At 39.4% G+C, this 18,258-nt stretch overlaps 2 protein-coding genes across 6 annotated transcripts in view; one reads left to right on the top strand and one right to left on the bottom strand.

Annotated features, from left to right (window-relative positions):
• Nucleotides 1–831: 831 nt before the first annotated feature.
• On the bottom strand, nt 832–7,981 carry LOC129644462 (uncharacterized). The gene is made up of 2 exons (XM_055570087.1): nt 6,768–7,981; nt 832–1,538 (listed from the first exon to the last, which is right to left on the bottom strand). The coding sequence occupies exon 1, from the start codon at nt 7,979–7,981 to the stop codon at nt 7,352–7,354; it is 630 nt and encodes a 209-aa protein (XP_055426062.1). The 3' UTR covers nt 832–1,538; nt 6,768–7,351.
• Nucleotides 7,947–18,258, top strand: part of GSK3B (glycogen synthase kinase 3 beta) — a 216,375-nt gene continuing 206,063 nt past the window's right edge. For all 5 annotated transcript variants that reach the window (XR_008710389.1, XM_055568297.1, XM_055568296.1 and 2 more), the window contains exon 1: nt 7,947–8,465. Coding sequence is in view for 4 of the 5 variants with exons in the window: in XM_055568297.1 (XP_055424272.1) it covers nt 8,378–8,465 (88 nt within the window). In the remaining variant the exon portion in view is untranslated. The remainder of the gene's footprint in view (nt 8,466–18,258) is intronic.

Genomic DNA, 18,258 nt, shown 5'->3' with positions numbered 1-18,258 from the left:
TGATCAAGACCATCCCCAAGAAAAAGAAATGCAAAAAAGCAAAATGGTTGTCTGAGGAGGCCTTACAAATAGCTGAGAAAAGAAGAGAAACAAAAGACAAAGGAGAAAAGGAAAGATATACCTATCTGAATGCAGAGCTCCAAAGAATAGCAAAAAGAAATAAGAAAGATTCCTAAAGTGCAATGCAAAGAAATAGAGGAAAACAATAGAATGGAAAAGACTAGAGATCTCTTCAAGAAAATTAGAGATACCAAAGGTACATCTCATGCACAGATGGGCACAATAAAGGATAGAAATGGTATGGACCTAACAGAAGCAGAAAACATTAAGAAGAGGTGGCAAGAATACACAGAAGATTTTCTTAATCCAGATAACCATGATGGTGGGATTGTTCACCTAGAGCCATACATCCTGGAATGTGAAGTCAAGTGGGCCTTAGGAAGCATCACTATGAACAAAGCTAGTAGAGGGAATTCCAGTTGAGCTCTTTCAAATCCTAAAAGATGATGCTGTGAAAGTGTTTCAAAATTTGGAAAACGCAGCAGTGGCCACAGAACTGGTAAAGGTCACTTTTCATTCCAATCCCATTCTTATCCCAAAGAAGGCAATGCCAAAGAATGTTCAAACTACCGCACAATTGCACTCATCTCACACACTAGCAAAGTAATGCTCAAAATTCTCCAAGCCTGGCTTCAACAGTACGTGAAAGGTGAACTTCCAGTTGTTCAAGCTAGTTTTAGAAAAGGCAGAGGAACCAGAAATCAAACTGCCAACATCCGTTGGATCACTGAAAAAACCAAGAGAGTTCCAGAAAAACATCTACTTCTGCTTTATTGACTATGTCAAAGCTTTTGACTGTGTGGATCACAACAAACTGTAGAAAATTTATTGTAAAAATGAAATGAAAACATTTAAAGTGAATATTTTCATTTGTAATTAAATATGCCATGTATTAACAAAAGTATTCTAATTTTTGTCTTCCTTCTCAATCTTGACCAAAATGTTCATATATTTTACAGAATTGGAAATATGGTAATATACAATCTGAAGTTCTATATTTAAAAATTAGTATTGAGTTGCTCCTAGTCTTTGTATTTATTCTTTTTTCTGGTTGCATAATATGGATTTCATAGAACGTAATTTACTTAACTACACCTTTACTATCTGAAACTGTTTCCCTTTCTTTTCGTCCAGATCTTATCTGCCACATAATTTCAAACTACTCCAGCTCTCTGAATACCTTGTTACATACATTTCTGCCTCTGCATAGTTTCTTTTTGCCTAGAATGTTCTTCCCTTCCATCATCTAAAAAAACTAATTTTTGTTTAGAACAGTGGTCTACAAACGTTTTTGTTCTTCTACTCTACCAGTAAAATATTTTAATATCAGCCCTCAAATACTATGCCTATTTATAAAACATGTGGTCTTCTCCAGCACCATAAAACAGATTTATAAAACATCTGGTCTTCTGCAGCACCACAGTTCGAAAGCATCAGTTCTTCAGCACTCAGACTTCTTTATGGTCCAACTCTCACACCTGTACAAGTATAGTGGAAAAACCACAGCTTTAACTATATGGACCTTTGTTGGCAAAGTGATGTCTCTGCTTTTTAATATGCTGTCTAGGTTTGTCATAGCTTTTTTTTCAAAGAGTAAGAATCTTTTAATTTTGTGACTGCAGTCACTGTCTGCAGTGATTCTGAATCCCAAGAAAATAAAACCTGTCACTGTTTCCACTTTTTCCTCTTCTATTTGCCATGAAGGGATGGGACTGGATGCCATGATCTTAGTTTTCTGAATTTTGAGTTTTTTAAAAAATTTATTTAATTGGAGGCTAATTACAATATTGTAGTGGTTTTTGCCATACATTGACATGTACAGCCATGGGTGTACATGTGTTCCCTATAAATTGAGTTTTAAACAGCTTTTCCCACTGTCTTCTTTCACCCTCATCAAGAGGCTCTTTAGTCCTCTGTTTTCTGCCACTAGAGTGGTATCATCTGCATATCTGAGGTTGTTGATATTTCTCTTGGCAATTTTGATTCCAGCTAGTGATTCATCCAGCCTGGCATTTCACATCAATAGGCTAAAATCAATAATGAGCTAATGAAATTTGACAAGATACAGACCTGAAATTTTTGGTCTCAGAAATTTTTGAAATATGAAGTTACTATCCACTCGTTTTTGTCAAAGGTTACCCTAAGTATGATTGAGATGTAGCTTATGCCAGTGTGACATCTTCACAATTACCAGAACATTGAAAGACTATGTTCTTGGACAGTTAATAATTTGATGGTGGGGTGAGGGTGTTAGAAGAATAAAAAGTTTAGGACCTTAAATAAAGTAAAAATTGTTTTAAAATATTGTCATTATCACTACATTATAATAATATATATGTAACTTCACATTGGCATTAGCTACACTTCATACTTAGGGTAGCCTTTGACTAAAAATCAGTGAATAGTATCTTCATATTTCAAAAATTCTTGAGAATTCCAAAAATTTCAGGCCTGTATCTTGTCAAATTTGATTAGCTCATTATTGATTTTAACCTATTGATTTTATTGATGCGACTGATGTAGAGTTCCCACTGAGAGTAGAATGTCAGATTTGCCTTTTTTTGTTCACTTATCTATACTTTATTTGTAGGAATCATTTTCAATGCATGAGGGTCAAGTTAGTTAAAAGTCAAATAATAGGACTCGAAATCCAGTTAAATAAGCACAAGTAGAGTGTTGTATGTTGCTGAAAAATTTAAAAAGCAGGAGCATACATCATAGTCACAGTCCCTTCTAGGCTGTGGATTCATCTCCTGTATTGTGTCCCTGTATTATGGACCGTGTGACACACTACCTCTTTGATGTAGGGACTGAGGAGGGCATTAGTGTCTACCAGTAAATTAACCATTAGAAAGGTAATTTCTTACTTTTTTTAATATAAGTTTATTTAATTGGAGGTTATTGGTAAAAATATCTGGTAGTTCCAGCATTCCAAAGGATCATCCTATATAACCTCCGGGTATATACACTCAACTTTGGAGACCAGTCATTTAAATCCAGCTTGGAAAATGATCTCTTGGTCACTTTTTTTCCACAGTTGTTCAGATGACATTATGGTGTTCTCTGTTTACACATCTGCACTCTATAAGAGCTCCTCTAAGACTGGAGCAAGACAGTCACCTCTGAATGACTTTTATTCATCCTCACACTCCTATATTCCTAAAATTTGGCACAGCATCCTGTAAATCAAATTGATTTAACCACACTGAGCAGTTTCACACTGCTACTTCTTTGGTTCTTTTGCAGTCTTATCTTTGTTTTCTCTTTTTAAGTATTTTGTTTCTTATGTAAAGGTAGAAAATGAAGACAATACTGGAAAGCATAATACAATAAGCATCATCCAAAATGCCATCAAAATTAGTATTTCTAGACTTCTGTGTGTGGGCCGAAACACACACACATGCCATTTTACATAATTGGGATAAACAATGTTATTTGTTGATGGAAGACAGAGAGATCTAGTATTAATAGAAAGAGGCTGGATCAAATATACTTGGCTATAGATTTCATCCCAGCTCTGCCATTTTTTAATTGTGTGACCTTGAGCAACGTATCTATTGTTCATTTATCCCACATCTGTTAACAGGAGTTAATAATGCCTGTCTCTTGAGGTTTAGGGAAGCACTGAACAGGCACTCGGTAAATGCACATTTGTTTTTCCTTCCTCTTAATCTTCACATTGACCTTGATACTGGAAGGCTTTCCTAGGGTTTATTACTAAATAACTCTTCTGTATCTCATAGTATCTGAGTGCAAGTATCTGGAGCAGAGACCATACTTATTAAATTTTGAAGACCAGCACCCAACATCATTTAGGTATTTAACATACGTTGGCTAAGTAAAGGAGATCGTAGGAGTTTGCTTGTGGGCTTCTGTGTGAACTGACAGGCCCTGGGTTCATCTAAATAAACAGCATCTCATGTTCTATTTGCTATCCTCATTATTACACCTGTCTATATTTTCTTCTAGTTTCAGTTAAAAATGTAGCTAAGTGATTGTGAGCAAGACATCTGTGTAGTTTCCTCATCTGTAAAAACAGAATAATAGTTCCATAATAGTACTCTATAAACTTAACATAATACTACTTCCTAAGTGCAAAGTATTGTACAAATACTTATTATTACTCTAGAACCCAGTTCATTGTGCATTTTATCTTTTGGACAGGCTTACCCACCTCCTCCCCCCAACTACAATACTCACATGTTCTGTGTCACTCAGCTTTCCTGTATCTTTTTCTAGCCCTCTAGTTTGTTACTTTGGCTTGGAATCACTGATCTCTCCAAGGGACCAACTGATGAGCCCTAACAGAACCCAAAGCACACACAGTTGAAGACCTAAGGATTAGACTTTAAGATAAAGCAAGACCAGGGAAGGTGAGGACTGTGTTTGAGAGAAGTACAAGGAACCTGAATCCTAGGTCTGCTTACTTTAGCTCTGTGGACCTTAGGTAAGTCAGTATATATTTCTGACCTTCAGTTTCCTTATCTTGAAAGTGGAGGTGATAACAGTACTTATACCGTATGATTATAACCTGAGATAGCATGTGTGAAACACTTAAGAACAGTGTCTGGCACATTATAAACACATAAATATTAAAATTACTATAAACTGATAAGTGGTTAACAGCAAGTGAGAAGGTAGAGTAAATTTGAAAGGTCAGAGAATCATTGAATGTTACTTTCAGTGGTACTGTATTTTCTCATAAATTTCTCCCCTCCTTATGTCCTAATTCTAAATTGAACTACTTTTTGTTTTCCTATAAGACTCACCTCCCCACCCCATCCCCCGATCAGATTTTTTTTAAAGTGTCAGGTCAAAATATTTGAAGGCAGCAATACTAAAGCTACTAATCATAACCTCAAGGTAGACTATTTTTGTACTTTATTTTATACAATAGAATAGCTGTTTCCAATGTGTATAACCTAAACATTTGTCATTCAGCTTCCTGCCAGTGTAACTGGGAGTTGAGATGGGGAGTAAAGAAGAAGGCAGGATTTCTAGCTTTACCTCACAGCAGTTTAGGGACTAGTGGCAAAGGTCTACATGGTAGTTTGCAGGAAGGGGCAACAATCATTTGACAAAGTTGCCATGCACTGAGTTTGCTTTCAACACTCTTTACCTTTCTCCATGACATCCAGAGACCTCATGTTCTGTCTTCACTGCAAAGAACAAGAGCTTCTACCACTCCTGGACTATCAAAAACCTACATCCAGATTTGAGATTACAAATTGATTGCAGGTTGGTCACATCTACCCTGCAATGTTTTTAGTTTGGCCTGCAGAGTTTGGAAATATTGGTCTAAAAATCGAGAGATTTCACACAAAAATCGTGCTTTATAAGGGATTCTCCTGGCGCGGATGGGGGGAAGGGGACAGAATATCTCAGACCACTGTATCCACATTCTTCAGGGCAACAATCTGTTGGAGCCGAACAGCTGCTCCTTTCAGTTATAGCACAGACAGTCCAATTTGCCACGTTGCTTGTCATTTCCCATTGTCTACACCAGGCCAGTTTCACTCATTTACTTTACTTTTCTGGCCCCTAAAAACATTTGAGTTTGCAAATCCTATCTAGATCTTTCCTGTCCTCCATCAAAGCTTACTTTGTTCTGTCCTAAGTTCCTCATCAGTTTTCCAAAGCAATAGCTAGTTAACCTGATCAAGTAATTTTTATATGTGCTCGCTACAGATGGTATCTGAATAGAAAGGGATGACTCTGCAGGTGGAAATTACAGGCACCATGGGATTACAATTAGGATGGCAACTGTTCATTTTACTTTTTCTGTAACCATAACTCACTGTCCTTGGGCAAACCACAGGAATCTGAACACTGGCCTATGTGTGAAACCTACTTAAATAGTACTTTTATAGATCACCCTCGTTCCAAAAAACCAAAAACTACCAAGGGCTATTCTGGCTCCCCGTTGCCTCAGAGGCTTCGGGATATCCGGCTTGACTGCACTTCCCCTCACCTGCTTTCGGGGGCCGTTCTGCGCCGACCGGTCGCACCCGAGAAGGGCGCTCAGCCAGCATGAGCTCATTTCTCAGGGGCCTTTCTGGAAGGCCGGGCTTGGCAGCGCGCACGAGGCGCAGTCGCCCTCACTCTTATCAATGGCCTCCGCGACTGGGTGGGGCGCGATCGCCCAGGGGCGCTGCCTCTCTAGCAGCTTTGTTCTCAGTTGAATGTCTGAAAACTCGCACTCGGCCTGAGAGGCGCCCTGGATCTGTCTGGCCCTTTCGGGGAAGACGCCCGTGCTCGGGATGCGCTCTCCCGGACGGAGGGGAACCCCAGACGCGCAGAATTAGCCCCGCCCCACCGAGAGCCTCCAGTGGGTGGGGAAAGCCCCTCAACCCTCAGTTTGTTGGAGCGAGGAACCCAGCGCCAACGACCACACCAGTTTCGCACCGCCTCGCGCTCCCTATATGCGGTTTCCACACCAGCTGGGAGTAGCCGCAGGCGAGGCCGTCAGACTGTCCGCCACGACCCTAGTCGCGCTTCTCCCCGCTCCTAGGACTGCCGCCGGAGGCCGAAGGCCAATCATACTTCAGCTAGGTCTTGCGATTAGACAGCAGCGAGTGCAGATTGGCTACTGCTACGAGTTTCGGCCTCCCTCCCTTTCCCTTTTGCCCCCATTCCAGCTCCTGAGCTTCAGGCCAATGAGAAGGCGCTTTATAGACGCCCTCCCTTCGCTCTCTACTTCTCCTCACCTCGGCGAGGGAGGAGACGTCCTGACTGGCCAGACTGTCCTCGGAAGCCCCATTCCCTTCACCAATCACCGAGGGAGCTGCACTCCCAGCGGCCTTTCGGCCAATTACAAAGCGGCCACGGCGCCCTGCCGTGCGGTTTCGCCAGCGACTCCGGGCTTCACAGTCCTTAACTCTTCAAGCTTTTTCCTGAGGGCCAGCGACTCTGATTGGTCACTGCCGAATTTCTCCTCCAGCCAGCCACAGAACAAGGCGAACCCACCTTTTCCTCGGTCGGCTATCTTCGGCATTTTCCGTCCTTGGGCGTGAATTTCCAGCGACACTTTCGGATTGGCTCTTCAGGTCGATCGGCTTTTTCCGGGAGGATCCGCAAACAAACGACATCCGTGATTGGTTCCGCTCGGGCTTCGGCTCCCCTGTCGAAGGGGGCGGACGCCCTGCTCGGCCGGCGATTCCCAGACGCCTCTTACGCGGGCGGCGGGGCGCTGGGCGGTGTAAGGCTGGGTGCGGGAGGAAGGAGGCGGAGGACGAGTAGGAGGGGGGAGGGGGAGTGGGTAAGAGCTAGGCGGCTGCGCAGACGGCACTCCTCACAGAGAGCAGCCCCCGACCCGGGCGAATGCGGGCTCGTGCTGCTGCTGTTGCTGCTGCCGCCGCCGCCGCTGCCCGGGCCGAGTGACAAAGGAAGGAAGGAAGGAAGGAAGCGAGGAGGAGCCGACCCCGCAGCCGCTGACAGCGCTCCGGGCTAGGGGCAAAGCGGGGACACTTCCTGAGCGGGACTGTGCAGAAGCGAGGGGCGGGAGGGCGGCCGCGCTGGTGCCTTGGACGGGGGAGGGGGCCCCGAGGGACGGAAGCGGTTGCCGGGTTCCCATGTCCCCGGCGTATGGGGAGCAGTCGAGGAGCCGCTGCCTGGGGTCTGAAGGGAGCTGCCTCCGCCGCCGCCGCCGCCATGGCCGCTGGATCCAGCCGCCGCCTGCAGCTGCTCCTGGCGCAATGAGGGGAAGAGCCGCCGCCACCGCCCGACTCTGACTGACTCGCGACTCCGCCGCCTTCCAGTTCGCCGGGCCCCCACCGTCAGCCCGCCGGATCCTTGCCGCTGCCGGAGCCGCAGCGTTTCCCGACGCATCTCCGAGCCACCCCTCCCTCTCCCTCCCTCCTTCCCATCCCCCCTTCTTTTCAAGCGTGAGACTCGTGATCCTTCCGCCGCTTCCCTTCTTCATTGACTCGGAAAAAAAATCCCCGAGGAAAATATAATATTCAGAGTACTTATTTTCAATCCAGTATTTGTCCCCGTTTCACGTGATATATATTTTTTAGGATCTCCCACCCATTTCTGCCCTCCAAGGAAAGGGAGTGGAAAGAATTGTATTTTTTTCCCAGCCCCGGATCGTCTATATGTTAAATATCCGTACTGATCTGTCTTCAAGGAGAAATACATCGCTCGCTTTTTTAAATAGCTGTACAAAAGAAGTGAAAAGGCAAGAGGACGAAGTCTTTTTCTTTTTCCTGTGGGAAAACTTAATGCTGCATTTATCATTAACCTAACACCCCAACATAAAACAAAAGGAAGAAAAGGAGGAAGGAAGGAAAAAAGGTGAATCGGAAAAAGAGTGATCATGTCAGGGCGGCCCAGAACCACCTCCTTTGCGGAGAGCTGCAAGCCAGTGCAGCAGCCTTCGGCTTTTGGCAGCATGAAAGTTAGCAGTGAGTATTGATTTTATTTTACACCCCTTCTCCACCTCCTCTTTGAATAAGAGACTTTGAAATACCAGGATCTTAAAATACGAGACCTGCTGATAAAACAGAGGTAATGGGAAAGGGCAAAAACTGTCTTCAGTCAAGAATGAGGCAGCTTCCTTTTTTCCTCCTCCCATATCCCTTCCCCGGTCTCATTAACCTTGAGTCGAGGGAATGTGATTTTTATTTGGATGATTCTGTCTGAAACTTAGTTCTTTTCTTAGTTATTTTCTAGCAATTGATAGTCAACTTAATTAAGTGGTTGAGTGTTCCCACCTTAAAATAGTGATGGAAGTGTTTACTTGCTCATCCTTTTGAATAAAGCGAAGGACAAAACTCATAAACCATGATGTGCTTTTCCCGAGTGTGTCTTTTGGAATGAAGGATAGTTTAGTTAGCTCAGGTCTCGAGGGTTACCACAGTTTTATATACTTAATGGAAGAGGTGAATGTCACCGTCTCCTAACATTTCTTTCTTGCTTGTGTGACAATACAAAGTGTGTGTTCTTAATCCACAGATGAACTTGCTAAGTAACCACATTTCGGTTTGAAGGCGAGCTTTGATTCGTCTCTTTAGAAGGGACCGGTGCCGCTGATAGATACTCAGCAGCAGTAGTATCTCAACAAGCATTTGTTCTAAATTGGATACGTGGTTTGATATGTTATCTCTTAACCTTACGTTTTGACATTGCCAGCCTACCACTATAGAGTTAATGTTGAATCAAAAGGTAACTTGAAAGTTGGTCCGAGTTTTGAATGGGGCTTAGGTTGTCATGTTGCCAAATAGTAAGTTGAATGTTAATTGTCACTGACTCATCATTAAAGTTCAGCTTTGGGGTGCCATTGCTTTCAGTACTTGCTAAATGATCTAGAGTTCAGGTGTTCCTTCTTAGGACTACTTACAATACTCTTGCATTGTTTTCCTTTCGAATTCAGATAAGACTATGAAGTTAGAAGAATATGGATTTAGACTTTTCCATCACAGGTTTTGCAGAAGGTTGTGGTCCCAGATTTAATAGGGGTATTTGGGCTTTGTTCAAGGTTATTGCTAGACGTCTATACTCTCTTCCCAGATTTGTGCTCAAAAAGTCAATTTTGAGTGTTTGGTATACTCAGTATCCAGTGTTTTAATGTATCTCTACTTATGGATATGTTTATGTGATATTTAATGTCAGTTTATTTAAACATACTTAAAAAATTTGACAAAAATATCTGTATTATAGTTTCCTTATTCCTTCAGAAAGGTGCATGAATTAGGGCAAAGAAAAACTGTTTTACTGCTTAGAAGAAGGAGAGAATTGAATTGAGATAAAAAAAAGGTATATGCTGTTATGTGAAATTGATTATAAAATGAACACTCGTACCTGAACTCAGGATTTCAATTTATGGTGGCTTTTGAACTTGTCTGAAACAGGGTAGTCTAAGGTAATAGCTGAATGGGAGATCATTTTTGAGAGTTAAATTTTTTTTTGGTGACTAGCTAGTTCAGAATGCAGAGTATGTGAAGAGGGAAGCTGATGATGCATCTTTCAGGGAATGGTCAAGCTTTCTAAGCACTTCATGGGGTCATTTGAGAGGAATATTTTAAAATTCTGGGGTAATTTTCAGCTATGATGAAGCAAATCTTATAATAGCTCCTTAAGAGCCTCTTGTGGTACTGGAGTGTTAGGATGTTTTTCATCTTGGTTTAAAGACCACTCGAAATCAATTTTAGGTAATTAGTTTATTCAGAGAGCAGAATGGGATACCTAATAATATTAAATTTGGGGACTTTTCATTTAGTTCACAGGATTTTCTTTGAATCCTGTGTGGATGTTGACTGAAGATGGAGTAACTCTTGCGAAGTCCAGGTTAAAATGTTGACTTTTCTGTTACCATATAGGTCAGCTTAACATTTAAAAAGTTGGAGTTCAGTGTTCACTATGTGTTTTTGACAACCTTAACTTTAAATGCATTTTGGAAGAAAGCCTTTGTTGGAGTGCTGGTGTTCTAAGGGACCCCTGTTTAAGCGATAAGAAATTATAGTCCTTGGCTTGAAAAGCTTATCAGTTTTTGAGGCAGATTATGGGACAAAACGTGAAAACAGTAATATGATGACTGCAAGATTATAAATGCAAATAGAATACTTTGTTCAGAGGGACAAAAAATAAAGGCATGAGGTAGATGGCTTGGAGAGAAGACTTCTTACAGAGGTATGTTTTAAGGCAGGTGTTAAAGGAGGCAGTAACTTAAATTGAGAAGCATAAAGGATTCTAGGTGGACAGAAAGGACAGAGGCACAGAGATGGTGACTTGTATTTTTGTATTTATAAAGCAGGTTAGTAAATCTGAATAAAAGGGGCCTAAATAGGAAAATAAGAAGAGATGGAATTTGAGAAATATGTTAACTGATGGAAAGCAGGGGGGGCTTATGACTTTGTTTGAGATTCAAGAGAGTTTGGAATTTACTATAGGTTGCTGAACAAAATATTTGAAGATGGTTTGGGCAGCAGAGTTGATGAGTTAGAAACCAGACGTCAGAGCCCTTTTAGGGAGTGGTAGAGTATGTTGTGAATAGTGAGAGAATATAAAGCAAAATTGAAAATCGGATGAAAAGAACACATTTGAGAGACAGCGTGAATGAACTGGCAGGACTTTGGATTGGATTGAAGGGGGGAATATTTGGGAAGGAGTCAGGAGTTAAAAATAAATTCTGATGTTACTGGTCTGGAAGATTTGACCGCCAAGTTATATTGTTGATTGTAATGGGAAAGTTGAGAAAGTGCTGAGATGAGAGGATAGATGAGTTCACTTTTTAAAAATTTAATATTCAGTAGATTTTCTTGAAATTCAGCAGACAGCAGTTGGTTACTGGCAATCGTATTTAACTTAACAGTCTGTTAATTGCACTGTCTCTAATTTTTCTATGTCTAAAAATGCTGGATTTATTTTTGGGCGTAGTAAACTAAAATTTTTTATTTATATTCGTTACATTTCTCAAAAAGAAAATAATTTTTAATGTAAATTCAAAAGATCTCACACTTGAAACCTAGTTATAATAACCCGATGGTAATTTATTTGAAAACAATGAAAATACTTTTTGGACTAAGCTGTAACATAAACATTTTAGATATTTTATACAGCCTTCAATCTTTGGTATATTCTTAAAACTAGTCTCATAAACAATGGTTATTTTAGGTGAACCTTGCTGTTTAAAATAATGTTAATATGCAGACTCCAGCAGAAATTAAAAGTTGATTTATTCATTTATTTACTTTTTGACTTTTGTTTTGGTTGCGCTAAGTGTTCATCCGGTTTAGAAGAGTATATTTGATTTTTTTTTTTAAACCTCAGTGTGGTGTAACCTTTTTTTTTTTGGTCTGCATTCATATTCAAGTGTTATTAGATAAATGTTAATAGCTAGACAGTTCTTCTGTAGCGTCACATGATATTTTATTCAAAATGGAGGCAGTAAGGCGCTGTCTATGGTGATTATTATTAAAATATTAGTAATAAGTCTTTTGATAAACTATTAGTGAAAATTTAGCTAGTTGCCTAGCTAAGTCATGAGAAATTATTTCCGCATACAGGATTTTTTATATCAAATTTCTTTAGTGAAGAGAATGATAGCAGTTGCATATTGCTGTGCAGTATTTAGTGGTATGGTGGCTAAAGCCAAAGAGTAGGTGGCAACTTAGAGTTACTCTATTCCTGAGGGAGTTTAATCTCTTTGTGTCATATAAAAATCAGGTTATTAGAATTTCACCGGTTGCTAGATTTTCTAGTGTGAAAGAGAGCTCATGTGTGAAACTGAAAACCAGAATTTTATCTTCATTAATATTTCATTCCCTTCCCAACCAGACCTTTCCAGAGTTGTTAAAAAACTAGACCCTCATATAAGAATTGCATGCTGTCTTGTTAAATGTGCCCCTAGAATGCTAATTGTGAAATGACTTAAAGGCACAAGGGAACCCAGAGATTCATAAATCAATTCACGACTGATTGGGAATTGCATTTAGAAAATGAGGTGACATCTTCTCATTTCATTTGCGTGATTCAGCTGGAAATCAGCGCATACTTGTACCCTGTGCTGTCCGCCCCTTGTTTTGGACTTGGGTTGCCAGTGTGAGATACTGTTTTGGAGAAACAGGCAGGCTGGGGAAGCCAGCTTAAGTGTCAGCAGCAGATTCTGAGACCAGGGGAGGTCTGCTTCTGTGTGTGTTTCCTTTATGTATAGAGAACGCTGTGAAACATGCATGTGTGACCCTGGTGCCACAATTGCATACTCAACACTTACGGGACTGTGGGACAGGGATGGGATTGGGCAGGCTGTGGGACTGTGGAGTCTCTTGTGATGCTCCACCCTGCAACAGGAGAATGGAGGGGCAGAGCATGTGGGTGTGATGGGATTATACCTGGTGCTAACAGGACCAACCTGATTTCCCAGATAGTGTTCTACTAAGAACATAATCACCATGAGTAAATAAATGTATTGGAATGTTTAGCATCATTTTTCTAGCCTATTTTTTGGGGGGGCAGTTGAAGGGAGTGGTGTGGAGAGGAAGGAAATCTTGCATGATTGCAAGGATAGAAATATTTTCATGGTTCATTGATTTTAAAGTAGAGGTTGCAATCTTTGCTTCTATCTTGGGTTGTACAAATCATCTTTAGTTATATAATTGTCTTTGACTTTGGTTGAGTGTGATATAGAAATGTTTATTTATATGAAGACCTATGTGAATAGAGGGCTTCTTCCCTGGTGACTCAGATGGTAAAGAATCTGCCTGCAATGCAAGGGGCACACGTTCAATCTCTTGAGTCTGCAGGATCCCCTGGAGGAGGGCATGGCAGCCCACTCCAGTATTCTTACCTGGAGAATTCCATGGACAGAGGAGCCTGGTGGGCTACAGTCCATGGGGTCCCAAAGAGTCAGACATGACTGAGCACATACTCTCATGTGAATAGAAAAGCAGGGAAAAACTAACATTAATAAAGGAGAACAATTTGTTTCCCCACAAGTTTCCTATCATTAAATTGATAAAAATCGGTGTTTACTTCTATTTATTATTACAGTTTTTATTCTCTTTTTTTTTTCTTTTTAATGAGTTAATATTCAGCACACAATGGACATTCAGTAAATTATTTCAGTTTATGTCTGAAGTATACTTGATCTGGCCTAATATACAACTTCGTAGATTTGGATTCTTAGTTTACAGTTGCTTTTCTCACTGTGCTTATGTTTTGGGGAGAAAGGTCTACCTTCAAAGTTGAAATGCAAGTTGAAATTCCGTAAATGGTTGTAGCTTATATTTTTGGATTGAATACTTTCCTTAGAAGCATTTTAATTTGGTTGTATTGAGGCAGTGATGTTTTGGTTATTGGTAACTTTTCCTTTTGTCTTCAGGATACCATGACCAACAATGGCACAAATATGAACCTTTAACATTTCCCTTATTAATATAGTCTGGAGTTGTTAATTTCTTGATTGTCCTTTCAGATCCATTTAATAATGAAAAGTAAACACTCCTGACGAAGGCCGTATTATTTTCCTAGAAATTTGTATTTTATTTTTAAATTAAACCTTTTTTTTTTTGGCTGCTCTGTGCAGCTTGCCGGATCTCAGTTCTTGGACCAGGGATTGAACCTGGGCCACGACAGTAACAGCCCAGAATTCTTACTACTAGAGCCACCAGGGAACTCCCATAGAAACTTATGTTTTAGACGGTGATATAATTTAAATGAATTTACAGGCCTAGTATTGAATAAGTATGCCCTAAAGCCAAAGAGATGGTAGGTAGGCACGCAGGCAAAAATATTAGTAACATTGTTGCAAAGCATTAACAGTAGTACCCCATTTTTCATTCCCATTAATTGTATCATGTTGAACTCCTTGTCTCAGGAAGCGTAAAATAAGTAGGTTGCTTTAATAGAAAGGGTCCATGAATAATGTATGATTGACATGTGGTATGCCTATTGAATGTTTATTATGTGCTAATAAGCACTCTGCCACATGCAGCTGCTCACTTTAATCATTACAACTCAAAAAGTAGCTAGTACCATTATCCCCACAGGTAAATGAGATTTAGGGAGGGGAAGCAACTTGTCCAAGATTACCTGGCCAGAAAATTGTTCTAATAGAATTCAAATATAAGCATTCTGATTCTAGATTTTCCCTTTATCGTATATTTTATAGAGAATGGATTGCTGTTACCTTAACACTTGGATTCCAGAGATAAGCTACCTTTTGCTTTTAGGATAGTCTTTCATTGATAATTTAGCAGTGATTGTGTAAGACTTACATGATTAGTAATGATGTTGAAATTAGTTTCAGGCATGCCTGTTAGCAAATATAGCACTTAAATATATTGGAAAAAAAACCCTCTCAATTCTTTTAAGATTTCAGGGAAAACTTGTTAAGACAAACATTGAAATTGAAAATGTTAAGGCTTATGGCAGCACAAAAAGAAAAATAAGTAGTGTGTATATATATATATATATGTATTTTTTTTTTGTTTAATGTTCAGTTGGAGCACTAGTTTTTATTGAAAAGTACTGATTGTTCACAGTAAATTTGATATATTTATATTTCCAGGTAATATTAGAATGTTCTCCAAATTAGCCATTATTAAGGATTATTATTTCTCTCCATCTCTTCCTCTAGATTGTGAAGTGTTCTACTCTTCCTTTTAATATTTGACAGCAAACTTCAGGACATTTTTTTATTATTGTATGTACACATCCAATTATTCAGGTATCAGTTGGACACTTGTTTTGTCTGGAACTATGAACCTTCACAGTTTGTTATTATTAAAAAATAACAGCTATGCATCAGTGTGCAATTGGGTTATTTGGAGTATCACCTTGTTGGAATTGTTTGGTATTTTACAGTCAGGAAGTGAACCAAAAAGGTTCCTGAGCAGTGAGAATCCTCCCACAAATGGTGCATGCACTTTTCCTTTAGGTTATTTTTCGGCTTTTATTTAGAGTTCATTTTTCATTTAACACATAGTTCTAAATCATTCAGTTGTCTTCTTTTTTTTTTAAACTGCAAATTAGAAGGGAATGAATTACACTGGTATTAAGCATTATCCTAAAAAGTTTAGACAGACAATGCAGGAAAACAGGCATATTGGAATTACTTAGTGTAGCCTTGTAAAACTTCAGGGGAGATCACTCTGATAATTGTTCAAAATTTTGATTTCAAGAAGGTTACATTACAGTAACTTCACTCTTTTAAAAGGACAAAAGGCAGAAAAGTCTCTTCTAGTTAGCTGGGGTTCTCTAATAACTTCTCACTGCATTAAACAGCCTCTCATTTCTTGGTTACTGACGAAATGAGGAAGAGAACTCGGTCATCTCTATCTGGTTGACCAACTCTGGTTGACTTTCAGTGATATGGATAAAGATACTAAAGTTTTCAGTATGCTACTCCAGAATATCATTTCCTGCTGTTTCTTCCGTTGTCCATCTATAGATTATTTCTCAGTAACAGCATTTTACGTGATTTAAGATTTGTTTTCTTATTTTTTCTTTTGTATATATGCAGTTTCTGTTAGGATTTTGATGTGCTCATACCATCTTTTGATACTTGTGGAATACTTAGGAGGCACTGCATGGAGTCGTTTAATCTTTCTAAGGATTGGCTGTTAGAATAATTTTACCAAATACACTTTTGGAATTGAAAAGGTGGATATCTTAATTGTTAACTTGAAGAAAAAGAACAGTCATGATCAAGTACTTTTTTCTCTTTTGAAGGTCTAAGAAATTCTTTACCATCTGAGCTATGAGGGAAGAAATTCTTAGGGGCTTAATTGACTAATGTAAGTGAGAAGATATTTCAGATTTCTTTCCAAGGCAGGCTAACCTATGTTTTAAAAATGTAATTCCCTCTACTTCCCTTATTCCATAAAATCAGCTAGTTCTTTTTAATTGATTAAGCACTGTCTTCATGATCTGTGTGGAAGTTATTGAGCTGAGTCAAATTGCTACTACTAGACTTTTGAGTTTTTTTTAGTTTTGAGTTTTTTTTTAGACTTTTGAGACTTTTGAGTTTGTAGAGGCAGCACCTAAAGAAGTGCTGGAGTTATTTATGCTTGGCACCAGACTGACAGTATTGTGGGTGTGTTTGGTATCTCATTGGAATTTCAAAGCTTTCACATTTTACACAGTATTTAAACTCTGAAGGAAAGAGGGAAACTTTGAGCTTGTAGGATTTTAACAATAATATGTATATGTATATCATATTTACATAATGTATAGTAACAACCACAATAATAGTTTTAATTGGATGATGTATGATAGACAATTCCATGCTTGTCTTATTTACATATTTTGCATTTAAAAATGGGATTTACTCACATGATTCAAAATTTTAAAAGTATTTAGTGATGTCTTTCTCCTCCTCCTGCTCTGTAAGGAACTATCAGTCCTCTCTCCTGGAGAGGCAGCCTTCCAATTTCTTAGGTATCCTTCCATGTGAAAGTGAAAGTCGCTCAGTCTGACTCTTTGCGATCCTATGGACTGTATAGTCCATGGAATTCTCCAGGCCAGAATACTGGAATGGGTAGCCTTTCCCTTCTCCAGGGATCTTCCCAACCCAGGGATTGAATCCAGGTCTCCCGCACTGTGGGCAGATTCTTTACCAGCTGAGCCACTTTTACAGGTTATTTCTGCTATGGAATTATATTTTGTGTATACAGACCTAAATTAACATTTCCTTTAGCATACGTGTTAGAGTTAAACTTTAAATCAGTTTTTCTAGAAAATTGCTATTATTTTTCATCCTAGTAGATTACCAAACTCTAATTTTTCTGAGTATGAGTTAGATGGAGAGTAAATACAAAAACGAGAGAGTGCTTCTCGTCATAATAAGAGATGAAATAATAGTCATGACCAGTGAATACTTAGTGGCACATTTAAATTATTTGCAACTCTTTGTGTATTTGAGAAGTGATCTATAGTGTCATATAGATGTTATATGTTTTCTTGCTGGAAATAGTTGTGTATTTCATGGTAAAGAAAAAGACAAAAGGTAATTGATACTCTTCCTTTAACTTGCCATTTTTTGAACATCTTAGATGTGAAAACCTGTTCTCTTGAGAGATCAGAGGCGCAGAGTGCGTCAATGTCAATGAAGCCTGTGCCTTTTACCTCTTTAAGAGCGCACGGTTTCATTCTGCTTCTAAACCAAGCATTCCTTAGTCTTAAAAGATTAAAATGTTTTTATTCAGTAATCCACTGTATCATATGATTTAAAAAAATCAAATAGTGCAGAAAGTCTTGCTATGGAATTTTAAGTTTTCTTCATTTCTGTTTCTTAGAGGCAGTCTTAACTATGATAACTATTGCCTCTAGTAATTTTATCATAATTTTAATAGTATGATATTTGTCTGCTTCTTAAAATTATTCTTGATATTATTCATTGTCATCCCTGCTGCTGCTGCTAAGTCGCTCCAGTCGTGTCCAACTCTGTGCGACCCCATAGACGGCAGCCCACCAGGCTCCTTGTCCCTGGGGTTCTCCAGGCAAGAACACTGGAGCAGGTTGCCATTTCCTTCTCCAATGCATGAAAGTGAAAAGTGAAAGTGAAGTCACTCAGTCGTGTCCAACTCTTAGTGACCCCATGGACTGCAGCCTATCAGGCTCCTGCGTCCATGGGATTCTCCAGGCAAGAGTACTGGAGTGGGGTGCCATTGCCTTTTCTCTTGTCCCTTTTATTATCTTACTAATATAACTATACCATCATTTTTAGTTAATTATTTTATTTAAATCATTAAATGATTA

Source organism: Bubalus kerabau, chromosome 2 (genome assembly GCF_029407905.1).
Source record: "Bubalus kerabau isolate K-KA32 ecotype Philippines breed swamp buffalo chromosome 2, PCC_UOA_SB_1v2, whole genome shotgun sequence".
NCBI classification, from domain to species: domain Eukaryota; kingdom Metazoa; phylum Chordata; class Mammalia; order Artiodactyla; family Bovidae; genus Bubalus; species Bubalus kerabau.
This window is presented reverse-complemented; position numbering and strand designations above follow the sequence as displayed.